Source organism: Papaver somniferum, unplaced genomic scaffold (genome assembly GCF_003573695.1).
Source record: "Papaver somniferum cultivar HN1 unplaced genomic scaffold, ASM357369v1 unplaced-scaffold_65, whole genome shotgun sequence".
Taxonomy (NCBI): Eukaryota; Viridiplantae; Streptophyta; class Magnoliopsida; order Ranunculales; family Papaveraceae; genus Papaver; species Papaver somniferum.
In genome coordinates, this window is record NW_020649304.1 from 3,337,163 (window position 1) to 3,346,372 (window position 9,210).

General features: G+C 37.3%; 1 protein-coding gene across 3 annotated transcripts; it reads left to right on the forward strand.

Moving 5' to 3' along the window:
• The first annotated feature begins 439 nt into the window (after nucleotides 1–439).
• Nucleotides 440–3,727, forward strand: LOC113343735 (cyclin-L1-1). 3 transcript variants are annotated; one of them, XM_026587868.1, is made up of 9 exons: nucleotides 440–561; nucleotides 692–936; nucleotides 1,049–1,130; nucleotides 1,248–1,388; nucleotides 1,519–1,703; nucleotides 1,967–2,240; nucleotides 2,604–2,976; nucleotides 3,091–3,129; nucleotides 3,395–3,727. In XM_026587868.1, the coding sequence occupies exons 2-9, from the start codon at nucleotides 785–787 to the stop codon at nucleotides 3,466–3,468; spliced, it is 1,320 nt and encodes a 439-aa protein (XP_026443653.1). In that variant the 5' UTR covers nucleotides 440–561; nucleotides 692–784; the 3' UTR covers nucleotides 3,469–3,727. The 3 variants fall into 3 exon arrangements, with proteins under 3 accessions (XP_026443653.1, XP_026443654.1, XP_026443655.1); XM_026587869.1 differs by having other exon boundaries at nucleotides 2,604–2,964; XM_026587870.1 differs by lacking the exons at nucleotides 3,091–3,129; nucleotides 3,395–3,727 and having other exon boundaries at nucleotides 2,608–2,767.
• Nucleotides 3,728–9,210: the final 5,483 nt, after the last annotated feature.

Here is a 9,210-nt window from a genome sequence, read left to right on the forward strand (position 1 = left end):
TGAAGTGGTGCAGGATAAGATATCTGAGACTTCAATTGATTAACGTGGATTCTCTTTCTTTTGTAATGAAGCTTAAGCTTCTCTGAGTTAGTAATGAAAATGAAGATTACCATTGATGCTATGTCATTATTCTTCAATTTAATTTAGTAATAAAATTTATATACTAGTGCTTCAAATAACAAATATCAATATTAGTGAATAAGATAAAAATACCAAAAAAGAATAACTACTAATACAGTGGATATGATATCCAACGGACTTTCAACTCCACATCTAATGCCATTAGTGTACGGACTCGACACCTGCCCAAAAAAACGGATGGGCCGGTTTGAAACCGCGAGGTTCGATCGCAAATGCTCACCCCTAGGTCACTGCAGCCCCACGCAAGTTGCTGAAAATGGGTGCCCTTAAAATTCTTCAGTGTCTCGTGACATTTAATCACAACTTCAATAAACTTCAAAAGAGACTCGAGCAGGCTCTCTCACCTGTTCCTTCCCCCTCATTCCAAATTCTTTTCCCAAATCTCTCCGGCGATCTCCCTAGGAGTTTTCTTAATCTCAGGTGGGTTTTCTCCTGTTAGCTTTTCCCTTTTCTCTCACTTCCTTGATTCAGTCACTGTAATTCCCAAACCCTAGATTTTATCGCAAACCCTAGATGGAATTTCTAATCTTATAATTTTTTGGTGTTTCAGTTCGAATTTCGATGCGGCAGAGCTTGGTGATTTTGCAATCGTAATATTGAATTGTACTCGAAGTGGTTAATTAGCTGAGGTATAATCTTCATAATGATTTACACGGCGATTGATACGTTTTATCTGACGGACGAGCAATTGAAGAATTCTCCCTCAAGAAAAGACGGGGTTGATGAATCGACGGAAAATACTCTTAGAATCTATGGTTGTGATCTCATCCAAGAGGGTGGAATATTACTTAAATTGTATCCTTTATACCTGTTATCACGATTTCCTTTTAAATTAGCATGTTTTTGTTTGCTTGTAGTGTTTTTGATTTGTATAAGTTTTATTTGCTTAGCCTTATCGGATACACAGACCTCAAGTGGTAATGGCTACGGGACAAGTCCTTTTTCATCGGTTCTACTGTAAGAAGTCTTTTGCAAAGTTTAATGTTAAGGTCCCGTTCCTCAAACCCTTTGCTTAATTTTTGAGTTTCTTTGTTGTTAGAGTGTGGATATTTTACTGGTGGGTGAAAGAGAAATATTGACATGACTGTATCTTATTTTGATTGTAGAGGGTCGCGGCTAGCTGTGTTTGGCTTGCGTCTAAGTTGGAAGAAAGCCCAAGGAGAGCAAAACATGTGCTCATTGTTTTTCATAGAATGGAGTGCCGAAGAGAAAATTTGCCCATTGAGCATTTGGATATTTTCTCTAAGGTTATTCCGAATCCTTCACCTCATTTTTGTTTGCTCCTTGTTTTTGCTACTGGTATATAAGTTTGGAATTCAGTTAATGTTGACATTGTAAGTGGGGTCCATGCTAATGTTTGATGGCTGTAAACTGCAGAAGTATACCGATTTGAAGATGGACTTGGTCAGAACAGAACGACACCTATTGAAAGAAATGGCTTTCATCTGCCATGTTGAGCATCCTCATAAATTCATATCGAATTATCTTGCAACCTTAGGAACACAAAGTGATCCATCACCCCAGGAACTGAGGCAGGAAGCTTGGAATCTTGCAAATGATAGGTACTTCCAACATTGAATGTGTACAGTATGTTTAATTTGTTTTCCTCAACAAAAGATGTCATAGTCACTAATAAGTTATAACTCTTGTGACTCCCTTATTATTGCATGTCTGTCATACCAAGCTTTTTATGCTAACTCGTATTTTTATTAGGCATATGATCTTTTCTAATACTTCTTCTTTTACCTTTGCCGCTGATCATATTCTCATTAAAAAATTATGCTTCTGTGCAACATATGACATTGGTATATATTTCTTGCAACAGTTTACGTACAACATTATGTGTCAGATTTAAAAGTGAAGTTGTCGCATGTGGGGTTGTGTATGCTGCTGCTCGTAGATTCCAGTTTCCTCTCCCTGAGAACCCTCCATGGTGGAAAGCATTTGATGCTGAAAAATCGGGGATTGATGAAGTTTGTAGAGTCCTCGCACATTTATACAGCAGGCCCAAAGCACAGTACATACCAGTGTGTAAAACTGGAGACTCTTCAACACCATCAAATAAGTCATGGGATACTCAAGCTCAACAAAATCCAAAGGTGAGTTGTTCTTTTAGTGGTCATGTTTCTTGCTTCAGAGCTTAAGATGCACTTAGAATTTGCAAGGCTTCTTCCTGTTTGACACTCACCGCAATGCACATTATAGTAAATTTCACATTCACCGTGTTTTACATTATGATCCCTACATATACTTCAGACTAATGTCTAGGGAAGATGCATATTCCTTGCTTCAGAGCTTAAGCTGCACTTTGAATTTTGTAAGGCCTCTCCCTGTTTAAGACTTATTCCTTGAACCCCATTGCACATAATTTTAAGTTTCGCACTTGTTCTATTATGATCCCTTTAAGGGCAATGGAACATCATAGGATCGATGAAGTTTGACCATCAGCTCCATTTGCGTAGGAAGGTTCGGCGAATGGTCCCGCAGCAGGATCTACCGTCAAGGGGGAATCAGCTCTAGCTTCTAATTTGGAGTCTGGCGGATCAAAGGATTTATTGGTGAAGGTATCCCTTGACAAAATGAAGGAGAAGGGTGATGATGACGTTAATAGTGCTCCCCACGAAGGTGAAACTTCACTGAAGCCCAAGGTGGAGCAGAGAATAGAAGGTAGTGGAGAGAGGAGCAGGGAGAGGGAAAGGGAGAGGATCAAGCCTCGCGACAGTGACAGAGGGAGGGATTTCGATAGAGAACGGGAGCGAGAGAAGGTAGAGAGAGAAAGCAGAGATAAACTAAAGGAAAGAAGTCGCCGGTCCAAGGATAGGGGTAAAGACTCAGGTTTGCACCTCTCTTTTATTAGCGTATGAAAATCTCAGATATGATAAAGAACGTTTAAATTCATACCACTGGCTCTAGTTGCAAGCTTTGAAAGTGCTTTTCATTGTCATGCAGGAGGCTACACTGAGAAATCAAGACATCACTCGTCTCGTGGTATGTTTCTGTAGCCTCTTGGTTGATTATATTCGAGATGTTTCTTTCTTGATCAATTATATTCCAGCTGTTTCCTTGCTGTTAATAATTTAAGCATGGTCATCTTTCTTCATAATGCCAATCTTTTACCCAACGTTGTTAGGTTTCGTGGGCGTGAATCAGGATCTTCTCTAAATAACAGACTCTTGTTTGCTATTAATAACGTGTAATTGCTGTTTTATGTGAGCTTCTTTTATTTTCTGATGAAAGTGCTTTTCTGTTACAGACCGCGGGGACTACCACAGCTCCTCGTATTCATCCAGGGATAAGGATCGACACAGACACCATCCATATGCTTGAGCTTCGAGTTGCATTTTGAGATTTACTTTTCACATTCACTTTTATGCAACTCGAGTACTGTTACTATTAGTAGTGTATAAATACATATTGTTAACCTTTTTGATTGATCTATCACCTAGAGAGAAAAATGAAAGCCAATTTCACTCTAGGCTTTCTGAGCGCATTCTACTGAAAGCATAAGCGGCCAAAATTGATTTCCTAACATTTGGTTGAATTGTGACCGATAGTAAAGCCACTTATTATCAGAGGTGTTTTCGCATATTCAGTCTTCACCGGTAGATAATGTTAATGATGTCCTTATGCTTTTTATCTTCTTGTTTTAACTTTCAAGGTTGCCAACAGAGGGCACCTGCTCGCATTTTTTTCCTCTTTTGTTTAGGCAGGCTCTCATGGAGCCCAAGCTTTCAGCCTGATAGCATTTCACGTTCTTTTAATGTTCCCTTTCCGACCCCAAAGGGTCCTGCATGATCACGAATTAAAATGCCCAAGCTTTCGTATTGCTTGGCACTAACAACCTAATTGCTTCAGATGTTGCTTTGAATTGAAACAATTCAATTCAATTGCTTCAAGCCTTCAACCTATTTGGTTCCTTATTATTCAATTGCTAATGTAACGGAAACCACACCTGTTGTTTGCCGAGGTGCAACACACGAGCACTCCACTTGTCTTTTTAACAGGAGGGACTCGAGGGAATGATAGAGATTAGTAAAACAAATCATACTAAGAGAACAATAAACAATGGACCACAAAACACCCACCAAGAAGGCAAGAAGTACAAGTAGCTAATTAACAGGATAAAGCACTTCTGCTTCCAATTGTAACAGTAGAAGAGGATCTTACGATGAACAGGTCTGTCCCTGAAATGGATACAGTGCAATCCTTACTTTCTGGTTCCCAACCAAATGGTGGCATTAAGAAGGAATGCTCCGTCCAAAAGCAATTGTTGCTGACACATGACGCACCCCTAGCATCCTTTCTCGTGTCTTGGTCGTCGTAGAAAATAAACATCTTCATCGGAGTGTCCTGATTCTTTATCCATATATTGAGATTGTTGCTATGGAATATCTTTTTAGCTAACACAACCAAATGACCATCGAATACCGTCAAAGCATTACCAAATGTAAAAGGAGCAATGACATCCTTGATGATAAAATTAGGAACAGAGATTACTCTCAACTTTTCACAGCCAACGTCAAATTCAACAATCAACAATTCGTCACTAGAGATATATTCATCAGACCCAGAATGCAGCCAATATTTTATTTTTTTTTGAAAATTACTTATATAAAAAAAATTACATAGGGGTATCCAAAATGTTGGTTTCCCTTATCTCATCCAGAGGATTTGAGATATTGGTGTCTACCAACATAATGTTAACTCCATTTTGTAAGCTAGAAATATTAGCTGAATTAGAAAAACAAACATCAGATAGTAAAGCAGAATTTAAAAAATGTGGCATCAACACCCATTGTTGTTTATGAATTCCTTGTTTACGCGCTTCTTTTGCCAAATGTCTGCCACTTCGTTGCCATTCCTGTTCTTAAACATAAAACCCAAAAAGTTTTCACATGTCTTCAAAATCTTCACAGCTTCAGATACTATGGCTTTGTTTCTCTAAAAGATGTTGCTCTGCTTGTCCTGAGCATAAAGGATGAGCCTCTGACAATCACCTTCCACTGAGAAGTTCTTTAGGTCCATTCTTTTTGCCCAGTTTGTTGTTTCCAGCATACTCAGAGCCTCTGCTTCTTCTGTTGTGGAGGCCCTGAAAGTCCCAGCTGTGGCTTGGATTGCACCACCTGTATCATCTCTCAGAATTATACCATATCCAGCAGGAGTAGAAGAATCAAACCAAGAAGCATCAAAGTTTTTTTGAGTTGGTTTACTTGGGGTTTTGACCATCTACTAGCATTTATATCAATATGACTATGTAACACAGAAGTGGTATTATTTATAACTCCCTGTTTTAATTGTCTCAGAGGAGACCAAAAAGCCAAGTGCCTCTGAACAGCAAGAGATAGTTGAATGCTTGTTGTTGATTTGGATTGAAAGATTCGTAGACATCTTTCTTTCCAAATCAACCAACATTTAGTTGCCATGATTTCTATCTCGGAGTTTTCATATATACCTGCTATCCAGTTAGAATACATTTGTGCAAAAGAGTAATCTAAATTACTACTATGATTTATACCCACAACAGGAGTCAGCAAAGCCACGGATTTAGCATAAGGGCATTCAAAGAACAAGTGCTTTAAAGATTCACATTCATGATCACAGAAAATGCATTTTATATCTATATCATCCATATGTTCACTCAGTTTTTTCCTAACAGACAAGGCATTATGAATACACTTCCATAAGAAATTTTTTATTCTTTGCGATACATTCAACTTCCAAAAAGATTTCCAAAAAACAGTTATATCAGTATTAATGGAAGCCAAAGAAGGATTTTTCAGTTTTTTGTACATTGATTTAATCGTAAAATTTCCATCATTTGTAAGCAGCCAACGTAATCTGTCTTGTTTCAACGTACCATTCATATTTGTGAAAATTCTAATTCCTAGAATCTTATCAGCAATTTCCGAAGTAAAGTTACTTTTAACTTTCGTTACATTCCACTTTTTGGTATTTGAGTCTAACAACTCAGATACAAGTGTTAAGAGATTGTGTTTATTACCACAGTAAGATATTAGGTTTTGTTCCATACCTGGTATCCAAATGTCAGTCCAAATGTTGATAGACTTACCGTCGCCTACCTCCCAGCAACTGAATTTGTGGATTAGAGAAACCCCCTGCATAATGCATCCCCAAATCCACGAAGCATTGTAATGTTTTTTGGCATAGAAAATAGTTGAGTTTTTAAAATATTTGTTCTTAAGAACAGTGGCTAATAGAGTATTCTGCTGTGTTGCTATCCTCCAAACTAGTTTAGCGATCATTGCCTTATTCATTTTATTTGCTTCCTTAAAGCCTAGACCACCTACTTCGACTGGTTCACACATAAAGCCCCAACTGATAGGATAGTAACCCTTAGAGTTTTTTTTGTTTTCCCCACCAAAAGTCCCTTTGGACAACATCTATTTTGTCAGTGATTTTTATAGGCAAAGAAAAGCAGCCCATTTGGTATATGGGCAGGCTAGATAAAGCAGATTTAATAAGGACTTTTTTACTTGCTTGAACCAAAGTTGTGCCGTTCCAACTTTGAGCTCTGTTTTCCATATTGGTGACAATCTTATCAAAAGTCTTGATTTTTGATCTATCAATAAATAAAGGAGCTCTAAGTAGGAATCTGTAATGCTAATTTTCTTAATCTTCATAAGTCTAATCATAATCCTTTGAAATTTTGAGTGAATTCTTTTGCTAAAGAAAATGCCTGACTTAGAAAAAATTATGAGCTGACCAGATGCATTACTAAATTGATTTATGATATTTAAGAGATTTTTACAACTAACTAGACTAGATTTAGAGAACATCAGACAGTCATCTGCAAAGAGAAGATGAGAGATTGGGATACTATGCCTAGATATTTTTATACCAATTATATGCTTGGTTTTTTCTTTTGATGGAAGAAGCCTAGAGAAAACATCCATACATATTAGAAAAAGGTAAGGAAATAGTGGATCTCCTTGCCTTAATCCTCTTGTAGGGGTGAAAAACTCACCTGGTGAGCCATTTAGAAGCACTGCAATTGATGCAGTAGACACACACTGATAGATTAAACCACACCACTCCTTACTGAATCCAAAAGCAGATAGGGTTTGAAGTAAAAAGTTCCAATTGACCCTGTCAAAGGCCTTGGACATGTCAATCTTAATGCCTAAACCTCCATGTTTCGTTTTCATTTTCTTTATTAAGTGAACCACTTCATGGGCCACTACAATGTTATCTGCAATTTGCCTAGAAGACAAGAAGGCCGACTGGAAAGGGGAAATCATATTTTCTAAGTGAAGTTTCAACCTATTAGCTATTAGTTTAGAAAGAATTTTATATGGGGTATTACTCAGTCCTATTGGTCTGAAGTCACTAGGGGATTTAGGTTGTTTGATTTTAGGAATTAAAAAGAGAAAAGTCTCGTTTAACTTTGGGTCGATTATTTTTGAAACAAAAACATTTTGGATTAAAGCAACAATTTGGTTCCCGACTAGAGCCCAGTTATGCTTGAAGAAACTCACCGGGAAACCGTCTGGTCTTGGAGATTTATTAGATTTCATGGATTTTACTACCATCCAAACTTCATCTGAAATTGGGATTCTTAATAAATCCGCATTATCCTGGTCAGAAATGACTTTAGGAATGAGATTCATTAATTCTTGGTCAGGCACTGTAGGGGAGATACTAAAAGGTTTTCAAAATGCATTTTCAATTCCTCGGCAATTTGAGGTTTTTGTTTCAAAATTTCCCCGTTTTGATTTAAAAGAAAATCTATCTGATTCCGTTTTCTTCTTTTTAAAGTTTTCAAATGAAAATACTTTGTATTTCTTTCTCCAAGATTAACAAAGTTGTCTCTTGACAATTGTTTGGCGATTTCCTCTTGGGTATCATATAGATTTTCTAGCTCTAAGAGTTTCTGATTCAGATGTTTCTGTTTATTATGAACTCTACTAGACGACTGAATTGAATCAATGCTTTGTAGGAGTTTTTTAATCTTCTTTTCAGGGACTCCGAAAACATTCTTACGCCAAGACGTAAGGTTTTCACCTAAGATTTTTAGGTTATTAAGCACTACGTCAGTCACATTCAGTAAAGAAGGATTCCAAGTTTGTGATATTAACTGCATACAAGAGCTTTCTTTAAGCCAAGTATCAAAGAACTTAAAAGGGTAGTTTTGGCTGAGAGCCGAGAAAGGGAAGAGGTCTAACCTAATTGGTCTATGATCAGACCCGAAAGACGGGAGATGAGTTAAAGAAGATTCAGGGAAATGCGAAATCCATTCATCATTTGTATAGGCTTTGTCTAGCCTTTCCTGAATGTTTTTATTGGCCTCTCTATGATTATTCCATGTGTAAAAGTTCCCTTGAAAGCCTATGTCTGAGAGTCCGGCCCTTTGAAGAAGCCTTTTGAAAGGCTCCGCTTCCATACTATTGAAGGGTAAGCCCCCCAATTTTTCGGAAGGATTCAGCACTTGGTTGTAATCACCTATTACAACCCATGGCATACCAGAGTGAGTTATTATAGACGATATATCTTCTAGAAATTCCCAAGATTCTAGTTTCTTAGGTTTATAAGGGTTTCCGTAGAATGCTGTTAATAGCCAGAAATTGTCGAAGAAATTTGTTTTGATTAAAACATTTAACATGTTTTTGTTAGAATGCACAATTTCGAAATGAAAACCGTCGACCCATACCAAAGCAAGACCGCCTGCTTTACCAATAGGGTCAACAAAGTAACTATTAGGGAAATCAGACAACAATTTTTTTAGATAGTGTCTCTGAGACTTAGTCTCAGACAAAAACAAAATTTCAGGTTTTTCAGTTTTTATTATATGATCTAAATGTTTCCTAGTTTTTTTTGAACCACACCCTTGTGTATTCCAAGCTACAATTTTTATTGTTCTAACTACAGAGACCTAAAGCAGGAAGAGACAGTGACACTAATTGAGATCTAAAGTAAAACTAGAAACCAACAATCCAGAACTAATATTAATCTACACAAATTCAGTTTTCACAGAAAAATGCAAATTTGAATAGCAAGGGATGAAAGGGAAAAGATAGGGATAAAGATATATTTGTGCATCAATTTATTTAG

Coding starts and splice junctions, on each gene's coding strand:
- LOC113343735 (XM_026587868.1), top strand. CDS start 785: ATGATTTACACGGCGATTGATACGTTTTATCTGACGGACGAGCAATTG. Junction 1,389..1,518: donor ATTTGGATATTTTCTCTAAG/GTTATTCCGAAT, acceptor TGTAAACTGCAG/AAGTATACCGATTTGAAGAT. Junction 2,241..2,603: donor AAGCTCAACAAAATCCAAAG/GTGAGTTGTTCT, acceptor CCATTTGCGTAG/GAAGGTTCGGCGAATGGTCC.